Source organism: Nipponia nippon, unplaced genomic scaffold (assembly GCF_047370975.1).
Source record: "Nipponia nippon isolate SJK-2023a ecotype South Korea unplaced genomic scaffold, ASM4737097v1 scaffold_2, whole genome shotgun sequence".
Classification (NCBI taxonomy): domain Eukaryota; kingdom Metazoa; phylum Chordata; class Aves; order Pelecaniformes; family Threskiornithidae; genus Nipponia; species Nipponia nippon.
This window is the reverse complement of record NW_028262336.1, coordinates 35935024-35952776: the sequence shown is the minus strand read 5'-3', so window position 1 is coordinate 35952776 and position 17753 is coordinate 35935024. Positions and strand designations below refer to the sequence as shown.

General features: G+C 45.1%; 1 protein-coding gene across 1 annotated transcript; it reads left to right on the top strand.

Annotated features, from left to right (window-relative positions):
* The first annotated feature begins 226 nt into the window (after positions 1–226).
* Positions 227–14967, top strand: ICOSLG (inducible T cell costimulator ligand). The gene is made up of 7 exons (XM_087759158.1): positions 227–368; positions 3654–3694; positions 5633–5995; positions 6490–6774; positions 8369–8545; positions 9678–9713; positions 12532–14967. The coding sequence occupies exons 1-7, from the start codon at positions 355–357 to the stop codon at positions 12540–12542; spliced, it is 927 nt and encodes a 308-aa protein (XP_087615284.1). The 5' UTR covers positions 227–354; the 3' UTR covers positions 12543–14967.
* The last annotated feature ends 2786 nt before the right edge of the window (positions 14968–17753 follow it).

Sequence of the window (17753 nt, the reverse complement as noted above, 5' to 3'; positions counted from 1 at the left end):
GGGAAGGGCTCAGTGGGGACGGGCGAGTGCCTGGGACCCTCCACGCCGCCGGGCCGGGGCCGGGCTCCCTCGGACCGCAGCGCCCGGCGTGCGGGGCCGAAGCGGGAGCGACCCTCGGGCCCCGCGGAGGGCTTTGCCGGCGGCCGGCCGCAAGGCGCCCCGGGCTGCAGGGCGCCCCGGGCTGCAAGGTGCCGGGGCAGCCGGGCTGGCCGCGCACCGGCTCCGGCTGCGCACGGAAGGCGGAAATCCCCGGCGGGAGGAGGCGTGGGAGGGAAAGGGGAATGGCCTAAGCCGGGCAGCTGTCGCCTGGGCACGGCCGGGCTGGGGCAGCCCTCCGCCTGCCGCGCCGCTGCGATGGAGCCCCGAGGGTGAGTGGCGGCCCGGGGCGCCGGGGGAAGGGGGAGCTGCCGCCCCTCACGCGTGTCGCTGGGGCACGGGGGGGGCACAGGCCGGCTGCTTGCTCGGGGGCAGAGCGCTACACACCCCCCTTAGAAAAATGCGAGTTTCGTTGCAATGCAGCGGTGGGGGTTCTGGTGGGAGCGGGCTTCTTAAGTGGCGACGGGGCGAGGCGTGCACGGGGGGGGTCCCCTCCCGACCCCCGGAGCCGGGGCAGCGGGTTGCGGCGTTCAACGTGCCCGGCGGCGGCTGCTGCCCGCCGCCCGCCCGGCAGGGCGCTGGCGGGGCGGCCGGGGCTCGGCAGGGTCCCCCCCGAGGCCGCGGTGCAGCGGGGTGGCCCGCGCAGGGGCCGCGCCCGGCTCCGGCTCTGATCGCCCCCTCGCAGGCTGCGGGCGGCTAATGGGCATCTTAGGGAGCCTTTTGGCCCGAACGGGAATGATGGGAGAAGGCAAGCGGGCCCGCCCGTTTTTATTGCCCAGCTTAGTGTAGCCTCAGAAAACCTTCACAGGTAACGTATTTAGGGCACCTGCTGATAGAAGAGCGATGGTGCTACAGGGTTAGGGGGAGAAAAGTGGAGCAAAAGCCCCGAAGTTATTATTGCAAGTACGAGGATGTCTTTTGTCTGGCTAGTCTGTGCCAGAACAGCAACGTCCCATGGCCCTGAAATAAATAGTGCATGAAAAATTTGAAATGCTGATAGGAAGGATAATCTCACCCAACAAGAATGTATGAATGAGGAAGCGCGACTTTCTCCTGTTTCACATGACGTTTTAAAAAACATATAGAAGGAGAAGGTGTGGGAAAGAATTGAAAAAGGAAAAAAAAAATTTATAACAAATAAATAAAGTAGAGAGAGAACCTAAGAAACTAATGCACCTGCGCTTAGTGGAGCTCACTGCCAGTGTGATGGACACAGGAGCTGAGCGTACGTGTGGGGCAAAAGGGAGGTTTCTCCCTTTTTCCGACAGGGGCTTGGCATTAAAGCTCTCCCAGGGGAACAGGTGGGCTGACACTGCTCCCACACCAGCACAGCTGCAGCTGCCTCCAAGCAAGAGGATGAGCATCTCTAGATCTGTCCAGTCTTAACTGTGACATCATTTATTAAAACAAGAAATCAAGACGTGCTTTGTATACTTACATTAGAGAATCAGTTCTGGCTGACTAGCTAAATGTTTTTTGGCATCAGTAAATGCCTGCCATAGGAAATTCCCTGAAGAGTCCCATAAAGACCAGTCAACTATTATTCTCCATTTAATTCAAATGACTGGCTATATTGGGCTGGGAATGGTAAAACAAACGCAGCCATGGGATTAAGAACAATTAAGAACTACATTGAGGTGAGCTTGAAATGACAGACACCTACAAGCCTGGCACAAAAGTGATGGCACCTGCACGGTATACAAATACAACAGAAATACAAGACCATGTGCAAAAGCCACCAAAAGTCACTGCCAGAGACAGAACAGAGTGGAGCTGCCTCCCTGGAGCATTTAGGTTCGCTTACTTGGGAGACTTACTTTACGGCTGATTGACGGATTTACTAAAATAAGTATTACAGCAGAAATATTCCACGCTGGGCATCCACTTAAACTTTTGAAACCTCATCTATGAAACCATTTCAAAGGACACAGAAAAGGAAAAGAAAATGTTTTCTTCATATAAAAGTAATACAGTTCAAACTGACTCTTCCCTAAACTTTCCCCATCTCATTCTCTGGAGATGGGAGGTAGATTTTGTGTCAGGAATGTCCTCTGCTTTCTCCATGGGAAGCCAAATATGTTTGGAAAGATCATAATTTTCTTGGGGGGCAGATAGGAATTAGAGACCCTCCTCCGCGGCAGAGGAGACCCAAGTTGTGCCCAGGCAGCTGGTACGAGTAAAGCTGGGCAGAAGTGATACTGTGCCTGGGAGGTGGCGGATAAATCCTGATGCTCAGCTGGACAAAGGGCCAGGAGCTGTGGCGAAAGGGCGGGAGGCCTGGAAGAGAGAGGGGATGGTGTAAAGCACAGCTGATGGGGAAAAGCAAGGTGAGAAATGGCTGCTGGGGGAGTAGGCTTGGGTTAGAGCTGGAGGGAGGAGGGTCAGGCAGGGCAGTGTTGGTTTCGAGGGAAGGCGGTGAGGAGTCTGGGTGGGAGACCCTGGAGCTCGCTCCTGGGTGGACATGGGCTGCTGGGGGCAGCTCTCCCCATTGCGCCAGCCCTCGGCTCAATGTTGGACCTGGCTGAGGGTTGAGAACAACTGGGGAAGGGAACCAGCTGCACCCAGGTAGTGTGGCCTCACAGTCCTGCTTGCTTGCAAAAGCGAGCTGGGGAAACTGGGGATGAGCAGGTGCTCATGTCCCTCTGGCCAGGGCTCAGCTTCACAGCCTTATTGCACCCGGGGCAATATTAAGGTGGGCAACTGCAGCCACACAGCTCCCATTCCACAACCTTTCCAGTGTCTTCCTTTCCCACAGCAGTCTGGAGGAAGGAGAGCACAATGTATAGCTACGCATGGTGGTGAAAGGCTATTTTAAAGTCACTCTTAGGGAAGTGCTGCATGTTTATCTTTCTTAAAGCCCTATGGGATGACAGTTAAATCACCTGGACTTTGTAGATAGGTTAAACTGGGTTTTCCTATACCATCTAGCAGGTGTAACTCTCTTGGGAAATTCTTGCATAGATTTACCCCTGTGACGTAATCAAAGACACCAAATTCCTTCCAGCAAAACCTTTGCACAGCTCCCTGCTATCAGCACGTTTCCTGTTTACACATTTTTACTGAGTGCACAAAACGGTGGGCAGCATGGTCAGCTGCTTTTCATCCTTTAACCAGATAAAACCGTAACTCACTGAGTTTCAGTGGAACAGTGGGATGCAGGGCTTTGACCTGGATTTAGGCCCGTGCAGCTGTGCTCCTTTCTCAGTGATCCAGATATCCTCCAGGGCCTATTTGTCCACTAAGTCTATATGGTTCTATTTTTCACAAGAAAGACAGGCACAACACCAGCTTCATGCCTTCTGCTCTGATTCCAATATTAGTGTGTTTTACTGCTATTCGCGGCCTTGGCCACCCACCCACAGAGTTATGTCATTTGAATAGAAGTTTTGCAGCTGTCAAAAATGCAAATACTTAATGGGACATTACATAGTAGCAGTACCTGATTTACTTACTTCTGCTGCTATACTGAAACAACCAATATTAGGTTTATTGCTTATATAAACAACAGAGATGCTAAAGTCTATCATGTAACACTCTTGTTTGCTATTTTATTTTAGATATGGATTTCTGTTACTGCTCCTTCATATCCTGAGAGCTGGTAAGTTCAGAACACTTCAGTTAAAAATGAAGCTGACCTCCCTTAATGTGTTTGGCCAGATACACGGGGTATTTGTAATACGTACAATTCCTCAGTGTGACATGCATCAGGGAAAGAAGAAAAATGTGTTTCTATCAGTTTCAGTATGGAGAATAACAGAGGACCTTATGGATGCTCTTGCTTAGATTGCTCTGCTTGCTTTACAGACATCCCTGCATATTTATCTTTGTCAACAAAAGGCCTTAGAAGTGGGGTAATAAGGGCTGTTGATAAGCAGCCCATAACTCATATTATGACTAGAATTATACACCACTGTATCAAGCACCCAATATTAGTAAGTCTTTTACTACAGTTCCAAAAATCCCTTTCAAAACAAAGGTAAGGTTAAAGGACATCACTTGGTGCTATTTAAATGTTTTCAGAGTTGTCTCTCCTCTGTTCTTGCTTAATCACCGAAAAGGACCTCAATAAATTGTGAAGGACAGTCCCCAGCCCTGAAGTCAGGACAAACTGTACCAGGTTCCGTTTCAATAGATGCCAGCTGGCCTGTTACTCAGTTACGCCAGTGAGGGAGGTGCCCTCATCTTCTCGGACAAGGCTTTCCAGAGCATTACTTTTCCTGCTGCTGCTACGACGGGTTTCCTAAAGTCTGAGCTGCAGCATCCTTGTTGCAGTTCAAGCCCATTACTTCTTGTCTCACCCAGCAGAGGATAAGGGCCTGGAGAACATACTGCCTTCCTCCCTGAAAGTACTGCGTTTGCTTTGGTAGTATTTTTAAGTCAGGGTGCCCAACTCAGACGGTGTAGATGAGCTATTTCCGAGTCCAGTGCACCAACACAAAGACATGTCCCCCTTTAACGTTGCCACCTCCTTCCCACCTCACCGTGCAGTTTCCACATTTCCAACCCCTCACTCCTGTCATCTTTCTTTCCCTAATTCAGCCACCTGCATAATCCCTTTGCCCAGCTGTAATATCTCCCATCCAACCCCATGCCGCCCCCCCCCCCCCACCTCGCCCCGCAGTCCGACATTTACAACTTGCACCTTGCTTTGGTCTCAGCAACCAGTTGCACCAGAGAGGTTTCGGCTGCTGGGGTGGAGGAGAGGTGATGCATCCCTCCCAGCAGGGAGGCTGCGGTCAGAGCCACCCTGGCCCCTTCGGAGTAGCTGACCTGCACCTTCTGCACCGCTTGTCAGCCAGCTCACGCCTTCTCATTGCTCACCAGGAGAAGATGTTGCCTTTCTCATGTCTGAAGGCCAGGAAAAGTGCCCTGAAAGCCAGACGCTGTGCTGGTCTACCTCAAGTGGCCATGAGAGGTTGTAAATGTCTAACGAATTTGTCACTGGAGGTATCTGGGCTTGCTGGTTTGCCAGCTGGGTGTATTTGTTGAGAGGATGATACTGATGGTAGCAATAAAATGTGATTGCTATGACATGCCCACTTTGAAAAACACTGTTTTTACTCCCCTTTTTAATTTTTTGGGTCTCAAAATAATGGTAGCACTCTTTTTCTTACCAGTGTTTCTACTTCTTATGATTTACCTGGTGTTATCTGGCATTTTTCTTAATTTAAAAAAAGGGATTATTAAAGCACTGGGACTTGAATATGTGTCTGCAGTCAGTCCCAGTCAGAGGGCAAAGTGAAACATGCAGATATCCACGGGGCTGGGAACGCTTAGACTGGTTGGTCCTCGGAGAACAAAATAAGCAGAAGGCTTTATATAGTAAAAGGTCCCTTTGGAAAATGTACAGACAAACAGATGCAAAGAGAATTAGCCACCAGCAAGTCAGGAGGTAGGAATGACTATGAAGTGAGCACGCACACCTGCCTGTTATAAATACTAACACCCGAGTCCACACGTGGTAGAATATACTGGAAAAGAATGACATTTTTTCCACATAACCTCCGTTTTTTCTCTCGCTCTTTTAATCTTGTAGTTATTGCACTGGAGGAGAAGATCATCGTCAGTAAACTTGGAGACAACGCTACACTGAGTTGCATTTATCGAGGAAGAGAATTGCACTTAAAAAATCTACGGGTATATTGGCAAATAGCTGACGATCAAGAAGAGTGTTCAGTTGTACATGCACTGATCTCTGGTCAAGACAATGAAAGTGAACAGTGTATTCACTTTAAAAACAGGACTCAGTTATTCTGGGATAGATTGGAAAATGGCGATTTTTCTCTGCTACTACTAAATGTCAGCCAGAGCGATGAACGTACGTACAAATGCGTAGTACTGCAGAAAACTGAATATACCAGAATGATTCACCAGGCAAAAGTGGTTCTCAGTTTAGCAGGTAAGAACTTGTACCACTTGCATACATTTGCCCAAATTCTCATTCCAGCTTTTCAAGTTCATGCCATTTCAATATTACATTTAAGCATACCCTTAACTTTGAAACATACTTCAGCCCTTTGCTGAAATGAAGTCTCCTTAATTTAAACATTACAGATAGGGAATCTAAAACTGGGAGAATACCCGTAACATCTGTTTATCCAGTGTGGGTTTTTTTTCATCTTGGTTTTCATTAATCTAGGGGCTCTTACACGTGGCTGGGTGACAGCAGCTTAAGAAGCTGCTTTCTTCCTTTGGGTTAGGCTTCAGCCTTCCACCCTTCCAGTAATTCTCTCAGCTCTCTGGCTTACATACCAAACCTGCAGGTGTTTCCCTTTCAAGTCATGGCGGTCGTGTGAAACCCAGAACTTCTGCTTCAGAACCCACATCAAAATTTTTGTCTTTTCAATACGTTTCAACGTGTCGATGACTGTTTCTTTTTCTCTTACTCTCCAGCTAGTTATAGCCAACCAATACTCAGTGGACCGATAAGAAACGGTGACAGCACTGGAGAGGAGGTGACTTTCAGCTGCAGGTCTGGCAATGGATACCCAGAGCCCAATGTTTACTGGATAAATAAAACGGACGACAGCCACCTGCCTCCATCAGAGCTAAACATCACCCCCCATGCCGATGGCACTTACAGTGTTTTTAGCACGCTGAAGGTTAAAGCCACTTCTAACATGCAAATAGAGTGCTCCATAGAAAATAAAATTCTGCGGGAAAATCTATCAGCCAACTGTAAGTCCCTTCATGATACTTCATGTTTTCTAGATAGCAGATATATCAACCAGTGTGTTTCTGTCTGTAGATACGCACTAACAAGGGGTATGCGTTAATTCAGCAGTTCCCAAAAGTGCCAAGAGGAGCGCAGTTTTTGTTTCAAGCTAGTTATGCTTAGCTATGGACTTTATGTTTACTTCTGACTTCTTCCACGCTGAAGTGAACACCCCATCAAACATGTTATGACAACGGCACTGAGAAGCCCTTGCGTCCGAGGCAGGCGCTGGGCTTCGCCCTTCGGCTCCTTGGGTACGTAGGGGAGTATGTACTCCTTGAGGAGTCAGGTTATTTTTCAGGGGGCACCGTCAGTAGATCCACGATTCCTGAACCGCTACCCGGCTGCTTTGCAGCACTCACATTTGCTTTTTACTCTGCCTAGTTTCAAAGTTCTGTTTTCAGTCTCCAAAACTCCATTTAACACAATGCACTATTTAAAGTAGGCCTGTAGCAAACAGGTAATATTAACCCAGTAGAACAATACACTTAATAGCACAAGTATAAGAAGCTATTTATTGCTGATATGAGTGATCAATAGTAAAAACAAGTATTTAGGCACTCTTCACAAAACCAGAAAGCTATTTAAAAAAAAAAACAAAACACCAAAAAAACTATAGTAGCAATGGTGAATTTCATGATTTCCAAACAGCTGTGTAGAGAAGCTATCTGGAGTGGGAGAGCTTATCTGGAGGCGGCTGTTCAGTCTCATTGCTGTTCCTGGTCCTGCCTCCCACCACACCTTTCTCTTGTGATTCCTGCACCCCGGTGCAAAGAGGCTCAATTGTTTGCATCACTGTAGCTGGATACCCACAGTTAGTTTACCTGAATACACCAAGGAATCACATACTCCAGACTTAATGACACTGATCCCACAAACATAGCCAGGGGATATAGATTAAACTATTTCCAGGAACAAAAATTGTTTGCACAAGCAAAAATTGCACAGTAGAGTGTATGATAGCATACCCTTGCTGTCGTCCCAAATTAAAGGAAAACTAAGTAACCTTGTAATTGGTTTCCTAATGGCATTCTGTCATATTGTATTCTGGGGGAAAAGACCTTTTTTTTTTTTTTCCCTTGGTTTCTAAAAGCACTACCACACTTGAAAGAGTAAGGGATGTGATTTGAAACCCTCAGTTTGCAGCAATCCATGGAAATTCATCACTAACTTCAGGGAAACAGTTTTTCACCCACTTTTCTGAATACCATCAGCTTTACATTATAGATTCTGTATAGATTATTTTCAACTGAGTCTAGATACAAGCTCAAGCATACAGTCTCCCAAGGCTGGCAGGAAAGAACAACAAAAAGGAAGAAAGAGGGATGTATGCAGTATGATGACAGGGAGGAATAAACTGGCATTGTCTTATTAGACAATGTAAGCTGGAGATGTGCCTTGCTCAGAAGGAATACCACCAGAATCACAATGATACGAACAGCACAAATATTTAGTCCTTCAGAATCTTTTTGTGCGTGTAAAATGCGGTCAAATATTTGCCTGGTATGAAATGTGAAAATTTACATCTTATTACATCCTGTTTCTATTTTGTTCTAGACACAGAGGAGCAGCAAAGCAATGGTTCTAGCACAGAAAGTCATAAAAACGTGGAAAAAAGTGGACGAGGTGCTCAAGCAGCTGGCATCGTTTCTGTTGTCATTGTGATAGGTCTTCTAGCTGTTTTAAGCTGCTGGCTGTGGAGACGGAGGTGCTCTAAACTAGCGTCCTACACAGGTAATGAGGCCCTTCATTTTCATGACTCAGTCTGGAGAATTCTTTTTCATTTGCCGAAATATTTAATATCATCCAGTGTATTGCTGGAAGGTACGAGTAAATTCTCTGCACACAACAGCAGGAAATCATGCTGTTATCAAAATTCTGGGGTTCCCTGGGGAGGACATATAATGCCCCAGAACATGTTATTCATTATGGCTTTCTGCTAATGCATCTGAGCCTCACAGGAGTTAACTGCTGGATGTGAGAGTAACTCAGACCTTGTGCCTGTTCAGGCCATAGTTTTTGAGCTATGATCCCTGCAGGCTGTTTCTGGACAAATGGAGGGGATGCTCCTCCATGGAACAGGACTGGGGTCAGTAGCTGTCTCTACTTAGCACAATCCAAAGCAGAAATCAGAGGATAAATCAATCCTGAGAGCTTTAAAATCAGTGGCTGGGCAATTAAGGGCTCAAGATTCCACTGGGACCAAGCAGCTTTCTACAAGTTAGAAATAAAGCATATCTCACTGTCACTGTATATTATACGTTCATACCCTTGTATTGCTGCATTTGCCCATGTGCGGGACTCTTCAGTGCTTGGCAAGATAGAACAAAAAGTTATCTCTAAAGGACATCTTGTGAACAAGACTCAGTCTGCTGATGTATCTGAGTACTTCTATAAGCCACTTTGCAGGTATACAAAAGCTAACATCTAAGAAAAGGGGGCAGGAGCAACCACACTTTTCATGAACAAGGACAAACCACATTTTCAATCCATGCCCTCTTCCTCATGGCTAGCAAGCCCAGGTGCTTCAGAAAAGAGCAGGAGAAAGCAGGGTAGTGATCTTGCTCAGCATCTGCAGCAGCTGTGCTAGGAGCCATGTCCTTCCTTCAGAAACAACCCAAGAGTGGTGCAGCACTCTGTCCCAAAACATGGAGCAGGGCTGTTGCTTCAAGCCCAAAATCTATCCTTGCTGAAATGGTGACCTAGATTGTAAGCAAATAGAATATGGACTGCATTTTGCTGTCCAAAGAGCATTTAGCACATTGAACCCTGAGCTTTGGTTCATGTTGCTTAATAATAATCCTGTTTGGCTAAAGACTGTAGTTATCTATCCTACGTGCTTAAAATAGTGCCTTTGTTTCAACAGATGTCCAACCAAATGAAGACAAAGGAGAACGCAACTGTAAGTATTAAAAATATGTTACTGTATTTGTCTCAAGAGTAACTTCATAGTTTCAGTACTCAACTTCAGCACAAAGCCTTTGGATTAGACTTGCTGGATGTTACAAACTCAAGCATGTAAAGCAGTAGCCCAACTTCTTCTCTCAGCCCTTTTCCCTGAGCTCTGTAAGCATTGCCAAAGGCAGCCTGAGAGTCTCAGTTCCCAGAATTTCCTTCAACAGTTCAGGCCAAAGGACATGACAAACTGACAGGGGACACAGAGCGTACGGACTGAAGCCACCCTCCCCTCCCGTTCTACAACTGTGCTGCAGCTAGTGTTGCCATCAAGATAGGCAGGGTACGCTATAAGCCAGGCAGAGCCAAACTTGGAAAAATCTGTTTTAAATGCTGATTTTTCAAGTCTGGACAACACTGACCATTTATCACTTCATATCGTGTCAGTGCCTGTCACCAAGTTGTTGTTCTCTGGCTTTATAGGCACCGTATCCTAGAAGGTGTTTAGCTGGGATACGGGAACATCATATGCCTCATGTCTACGAACCTGCACATATATACATACAATTTAAAAAGTACTAAGCACTCCCCTTCCCTAGAGAAAACAAAAATACACGGTTTAGACCTTTAACACGTTTGTATTTTTTATAAGCAAGAAAGCAATATTGCAGGCCAGCTAGTTTACAAATTCACTTATCATTTATAGTCAGGGGAAAATAAAAACAGGGCAAAAAAAATCCAGGACAAATTTGGAAAAAACAACTCAGCACAGGGAACTCACAAGAGTACAGAGAGGATGAAATATCTATTTTATATCTCATTTGGTAGTTTCTACTGAAGCAAATTATTGTTGCCTGGTTATCTCTGCAGAACAGGCAGAAAATACTGTGGTTCCACCAAAACTGTAATAGGGAAAGTAGAGTTTTCCCTAGCAGATGCTGCAAATGTACCCAATACATAATATCAAGCAGAAGCAAAATAACCCTTAAATTAAAAAACTTTTTCCGGAACTTCTTTGGTGGTCATACAAACTGGGTCAATGGTCAGTTATTTTCCAGACCCATCACGCAACCCCAGCGCCTGACCCACAACATTTGTTTGCTAACCATCAAACAGGCATTACATTGTTTCCTGTGGAGCATAATGTAGAAAGGAGGATGGATTTTTTCCTTAAGATAAAGAAACATTTTCTCCTTCCACTCCTGTGAGCTGCATTAATGTAACATAAGCAGTTCATGTAATGTCAACTTTTTCTTCTCCAGACTTATGTATACTAGGCCCTGTTTTATTAGATCCCTCGATTTAGCCGATAAAGTAGAAAAACCTCTGTGACATAAATAGGAGTAAATATTTATCTTCTATTGAAGGCTGCTGTCGCATGATTTGTTCATTAACGACAAAATACAGACACTTGCCTTCCAGAAAATATCTTGTCCTTGGCATGTCTCTGCACCATTTGTGGAAGAGGAGGTGGGACAGCAGCTTTGGTGGTTCGCTGCTATCAGAAACTGTCCCACCTCTGAGGGCTGTTTTCTGCCAACAGAGCCTTGTAAAGCATGGAAGGCAGTATCTTTTGGGCATCCCAATTTGAGAGCAACTTGGACCAACACGGGAGAAATGAGAACGATCTAGGGAACATGACCTCTGATGAAAGATTAGTTATGTTTGTTTAGGCTGGAGACAGCAAGGCTGATTAAGGACACAATAACAACCATCTTCAGAGAGTCCTTAAAGAGGATAGGACAAGTTATTTATTGTCCTAACACAGCAGATACAGCACTTGAGGCACAACAGGCTTAAACAAAGGAGATTTAAGCTACATGTTAGGAAAAAAGGCCTTTCTAAGCATAATGGTAGTTGAACACCAAGGCAGAGAGTTTGTGCAGGCTGTCAAGTCTCCATCCGTCCAGGTTTGTTGCTCTTATGTTTTATTCTTAACAAAAGAGGAAACCAGTATCTGTCAGGAATTATTTAGAAATAGCTGGTACTAAGTTGAGGCAAAAAGATGGGCTCTTGGAGAAATTCTAGCTTACTTCAATGATCATTTGAGATTTTCAAGCAAATTGTGCATGGTAGATGGGGAGAAAGGCACTGTGGAGGTTGCACCCCCAGGGACACTCTGCCACGGCATTTTGCTTTTTCAGTACTGATGTAAATATGTTTCTGCTTCTATGGGTTTCACTTTATAAAGAAGGTCAGGTTGTTTCACAGGGGGTGGGAATCCTGAATACTGCAAAACCAAAAAGAACCTAGTGAGACTAACTTCACTGTTACAAAGAAAAAAGTTTTGAAAACTGTGGGGAAGGCAGGTTGTGAAGAAGAGAAACTTCATCCTGGTGGGATTAGTCTCTCCGGACACCCATTACAGTCAGCGGGACAGGATGAGCCACTGAGGAGAAACTGAGAGCTGGAGCAATTCTGAATTGCTCTCTGGAAGGATCCCTTCACTGCCTGTAGAGGAGCCTTGGGAAGCTGGTTTCCCTTAGCCACAGATAAGTTTTGTGTGCCTTGTTCTCTGAAGTAGCTTAAAACGAACCAAAGGTGACACTGACATCCCTTCACAAGGGAGTGGGATGTTAGCAAGAGACCACTTCTCACATTTGCAGAGCAAGAGGCACTTTCAGTCTGTGGCACAAGGGCAGAGGGCCGTCAGTGTCTTGGGTATCAAGGCAGGGCTTCACCTCTCTCATTCTCATGTCTCAGTAGCATGAATACATCTTTTCCATGGCTTTGCAACTTGTTCCACCAGTTACACAGGAAAAACAACTCTAGGATATGATTGTTTCTGGGGGATTCTTTTCTAAAAAGTTGTTTTATTTTTACAGCACCTGTCTAAATGGAAAGTCTGCCAACAATTTGGGCAGCTGGAGATGTGTCAAGAGAAGCATCACTCCCTGTATCAGTGGCAGCATTGCTTGTAATACAAGTGACAGATTTCTGCAGAGTGTGCCAAGAGAGATGGCAAAAAAAAGCTTCTCCAACACAAGAGACAGCAAAATCCGCTGGATTTCTGTTCCAGCCACTGGCTGTGTCCACACACCAGCTAACCACTTTGGACAGTCCTCTGTGACAGTCTGTCAGTGTTTTGAGCTCCTGCATTGGGGAAAGCAGTAAGCCTGGGACTTAGCTACTCTGTGCCAGAGTGCTGAAAGCTGGCGAGTGCCCAGGCTCTCATCATCACCATCAAGGACTTTGTTGGTAGCAGAAGCCACCGCGTTTCAGGAGCATGAGAAGTTCTTGCTGTTTCTCCTTACCCTGACAGTGACTACTGAATGTGAAGAATGGCAGCTAAAAAGAAAAAAAAAAAACAAACCACACCCCCACAAAAGAAAACTGAAGGACTCTCTGCAAAGTGAGATTTGTGACCTTTTCCACTTTTCTCTCTCTACAGTACATCCTTTCATTGCCCGGTTTCACCAACTGCATGTTACTGTGTACAGAACGAGGTAGAACATTTTCACCCAGTCCTCCAAAAATGGGAGTTGCTTTGACAGGGCTAAGCACTGAATGTGCTAATGTAAGGGAACATGCATTCTTTAAATGCACTTGATATCAACATTTCGTTTTTTACCAAATATTCCACCAAAAAAGGGGACTTCCACTTTCAACAGGAGCTGGTGCTTACAGTGTGAAAGAACAGGCTGTGGAAATCTGACCGGTTAAAAATAGCGTGCTCTGCTATGTTAATGTTGGGTTACCTGGACTTACCCGTTTCAGGATGGAACAAAAACTGTGGTCGAGCTCTGCTCAATTCAGCTGGTCTTTATTTAAGCACTCCCCTGTGGCTTCCGTGGAGTATTTTAAACTGAACCTCTCCTTGGGTCCTATCCCTCCACACACACACAAAAAAAAAGGGGGGTGCAGACTATATCCCTGTTTTCCATGAACATCCAGAAAGCCAAGAGCTGCAGTTTCCTTGTGCCAGTGCCTCGCTGGTTCAGCCCCGAGTCAGTGAAGAGCAACTGGTTGAAAATAGCGAAGCAGTAAACTTTGCTGATGGTAGGAGGTTTTGAAGGAGGAGGAATGTTGTTGTCCTGTTCTCACGTCACACAGAATCCAGAACCATTTAGCAATAGCACAGTTGGCTTTTGTTGAAGCAATACCCCCAAGGAGGCTCAGAGCTGGGTAGCTGTGCACCACCACTGCACCAGTATCTTGTGGGAGGGCTGCACAGGCTCAGCCTCCGTGGCATTTAAGACAAGGGGCAGTTTAGATCTCACTTGATGCAATCTAGGCTTACTCACCAATTTGAACAGGTTAGGGAAATTGTTGGGTTTGGTTTTGTTGGTTTGTTTTTTGTTGGTTTTTTTTTTTTTTTAAAAAAAAGCCAAGCTGCAACTAAATAATTAAGCCCATCTCCTGTTTAGATTGTAAATAACTGTGTACAATTTTTAAAGACATTTTATCTATTACTATCAAAAAACGTATATTGCATATTTGCTAATCTTGAATGATGTCTGAAAAATACTGGTTTATTTATTAATTTCACTTCTGTTCTCTGTTGCCTTCCAATCTACAGCTGCAACATACCCTATCGGGTAGGGCATTTAGCTCACAGCATTTGTCAGATAAGATTCCTGAGGTGCCGTAAATTACTTTAAACATCAGCCTTTTCTTGTCTTCTCTCATGTCCATTAATCTAGGTGTCAGATATTTTCTGAGTCCATATCTAGTCTTCAGTGAACCCTAAAGGACATCTGCTTGAAGAAAGCAGCCAAGCTTGCAGCCACCTTAAAAATGTGAACGACACCTGTGCAGATGTGAAGGGTAACCATTTCTTAGTTGAAAGGTTCACGCTTCCTTAGTAAGAAGTCCTGCAGACATTTCCTTGCTATCTATCACATGAAGTTGTTTTGCGCAGCCTCTTTGGTGCTGCTGTAACTGACAGAAGCCTTGTCTAAAAACAGTTTTCCACCTATAAAGGTTTTGCAACTGCAAGAAGCTATAGTAGTTTAGAGACGTAAGAAGTGACCTAGCAGTTGCTTTGCAATATGTTGTTAAGCTAATTTAGACTGGTTGGATTTTCTTACTTCTGGGCTGCTTCACGGTGCGTACTGAATACATCTAAATGCAACAGCCTACTACTCTTGCAAAAATCCATACTTCCAATTGCTTTAGGTTTCCAGCTACTTTTGGAGGCAAGTAAATCCTAGATGGCAGTTGTTTGTTATCATTCAAAGGACTTAGGAATTTTGTAATAACAGAGTTTTTGTCATCACATACCATGTTTATATTTTAAATAAAATCCACTCATTCTTCTGGATGTTTGACTAAATCTATCAGCACGCAAAGACAAGTCACTCCAAACCATTGCCCCCAACCAAAGCGGCAGTTTTACTTTCAGCCACATCCCTCAGGGCATATGAGTGCTCCTTTCCAAAGCACTCGGATGAGGAGAGACCAATGCAATACAGAGACTTGACAAGCTTTACTCTATTTTGGCTCACACAACAATATACCTTGAACAAACTCAATGAAAGCCATGCGGTAGCCTGAAGGCAGCACTAAGCCTAGGCTGATACATCCTTCTCTCACCCAACTTAACAACCCCTAGCAAAGCAAAAGTACAATGCACCCTCCCGCTTCCAGACCTGAAACCGGCTCATTCCACTGTCCCAGGTCAGTGTCACCCTTGGGCACCAGCATCCCTCTGTTTTCCTTTTTTAAAGATAGCGGCTCACATGAACTGCGTGCCCCAAGCAACTTACACGCATGCACAGGAAAGCACCACTTGATGCAACGTTGTGGGAAGACTCTAAGAAATGGACTCACTTTCACAGAAAAGCGAAAGGCTTTCGTTGTGGCATGGCTGGTAAACCACAGATGGAAAGCCCCGAGAGAGAACATGTATTCCTACTTAGTATTCACAATCCATCTGTCCTGTAGTCAAATGCATTATTTAAATCTTTTGACCTGTGAGAGCTGAAATATCTTTTTTGCTCAAAAAAGCATTCCCTTTTTCCACCTCAGCAACCCGGACTCCAAACATTTTCCTCAATAGCCGCTTGTGCTATGTCAAAGAAACTTTATTAGTTTCTTCTCCAAATTGCAAAGTGAATCCTTTTCATATTTGTAGCAAATATGTGCAAGAGTTCACATTACCCCATGAGGGTAATATCTCTAACCTCTCTCTTTCGCAGGGCAAAAGAACCTGCTCTAAAGAATAATTGAGTACAGCCCAGCTCCGCAGGCTGCACACACACCATAGAAGTTAGTTAGGCTCTTGGGACTCTTCCTCTCAATGTGTGATGTGGCATTGGGACCTTCACCACATTCACTGGATGATACGGGATGAAATCATTGTAAACTGCTTCCCATCTGAGGATTACCAAAGGCACCCCACGTGTTTCTTGAGGTGATCTCCTCTGCATCTGGCAGCCCAGGGAATTACAGGTCACAGAGCAGCAGCCTCTGTCTCATTCATCTTTCAAGACACACTTACGTGACAACATGTCAATTTGTACAATTACCTTCCAACACAAGAAAAATGCTTCCAACGCTTCACGGGTTATCAGCACTGCTGATAAGCATAAGTGGTGTATCCAAACCAATGCCCCATGCTGCAAAATGCAAGTCCCTAGGAACTGCTCATGACCTTACCATTAATCGCAAACTCAAGTACTTTATTCGTAAAGAGCCTGTCTCCCATTTTAGTCTGGCACAGAAAATAGCTGTGTAGAGATAGATGCTCTTATATCAACAGAGACTTAGGCTGATCTTCCAACTTGCCCAAAATAGGTCCCAACAGTTTAGTAATAAAACACTCATTTGTTTTCCTGTGATTTCAAGAAGTGCTGCTTAGGGGTCATTTTATAGTTGGAAAACTTGGGCACAGAAGTCATGTGCTCAGGGTCACACAGGGCTGTAGTTGGCTTGGTGCTTGAACTCATGTCTCCAGCATGCAGAGACCTTCTCTCCTTTCACTTGCTGGACTGGAAAGTCTACTTCTTTGCAGCATTCACCCCAGTAGATGTCATAAGTCAACAGAAGCCATTTGCTGGTTTTGAATAGGATTGCATATAAACTGCGAGGCTACACTTCCTATCTGTTGCACAAAAAAAAGTCTGCCCTTAAAAAAATTGGAAAGAGGAAAAAGATGACAAAATGTCTTTCAACTGAGACTAGAAAGCTTTTAAGAATGCGTCAGTAAGAAGCAACTCTAATGCAGCCATAATGTGGACAGAGGGTGAGTGCTAACATACCCTTAATTTCTTCCACCAGGAGATCTATGCTGTCACATCATCCCTCTTACGAGGCTGTGTGTAGCTTTGAAACAAAATCAGGTTTGCTTGCAAAACCTTCTATTCTACAGCATCGTGCTGCACTAGAGGCAATTCTGTTCTTCTAGATTCACCTCTTTAACAGTCAGACTTATGATTATTATTTTACCTGACTTCTAAAATATATTGCTACTACAGCCACAGTAACTAAAAAGATCAAGGTCAAGGGATAAAGGCATAAAAATATCTGAACTACTGTAAAAGCACTCCATCTGCTTTTATAACAGAAGGCAAGCACAAAGTATCTTTATCACCTTGTTGGAAATCTTATTAGCCAGCTCAGATCAGTTTGATAAACCACCAGTGGCATTAAACTCTGTGTTAGTGAAGTACCAGAAGTCCTATCGTAAACCTGGTCTTTTAAAGCCCTTTCTTTGGTTTTCCATACGTGTGCTCATATTTCCATATCTGTCTGGCACTATCTGCAGCACAGAGCATTGCCCTCTTATTTGAGATACACCGTTGAGTTCTCTTATCAGAATCATGAGAAAAATCCAGCCCTGTGTTGGTTCCTGATCTACTGAACCACGCAACAGGGCTAGCCAGATAACAATTGTCCTTGCCAGGGAAATGCATTGACTGTTTCTACACAGGGTGAGGCAGAGAGCCAGCACCCCAGGAAGGTTTCCTGGACTCCTGGCACCAGCTCACGTGAGAAGCATGCTCAGAAACTGAAGGACTGGAGAAGCAGAGGAACTGGCTGTGGAGACAGGTGAGGCTCCAGGGCAGAGCAGCTCACCCTGGCCAGGGATCCAGGTCTCTGCACA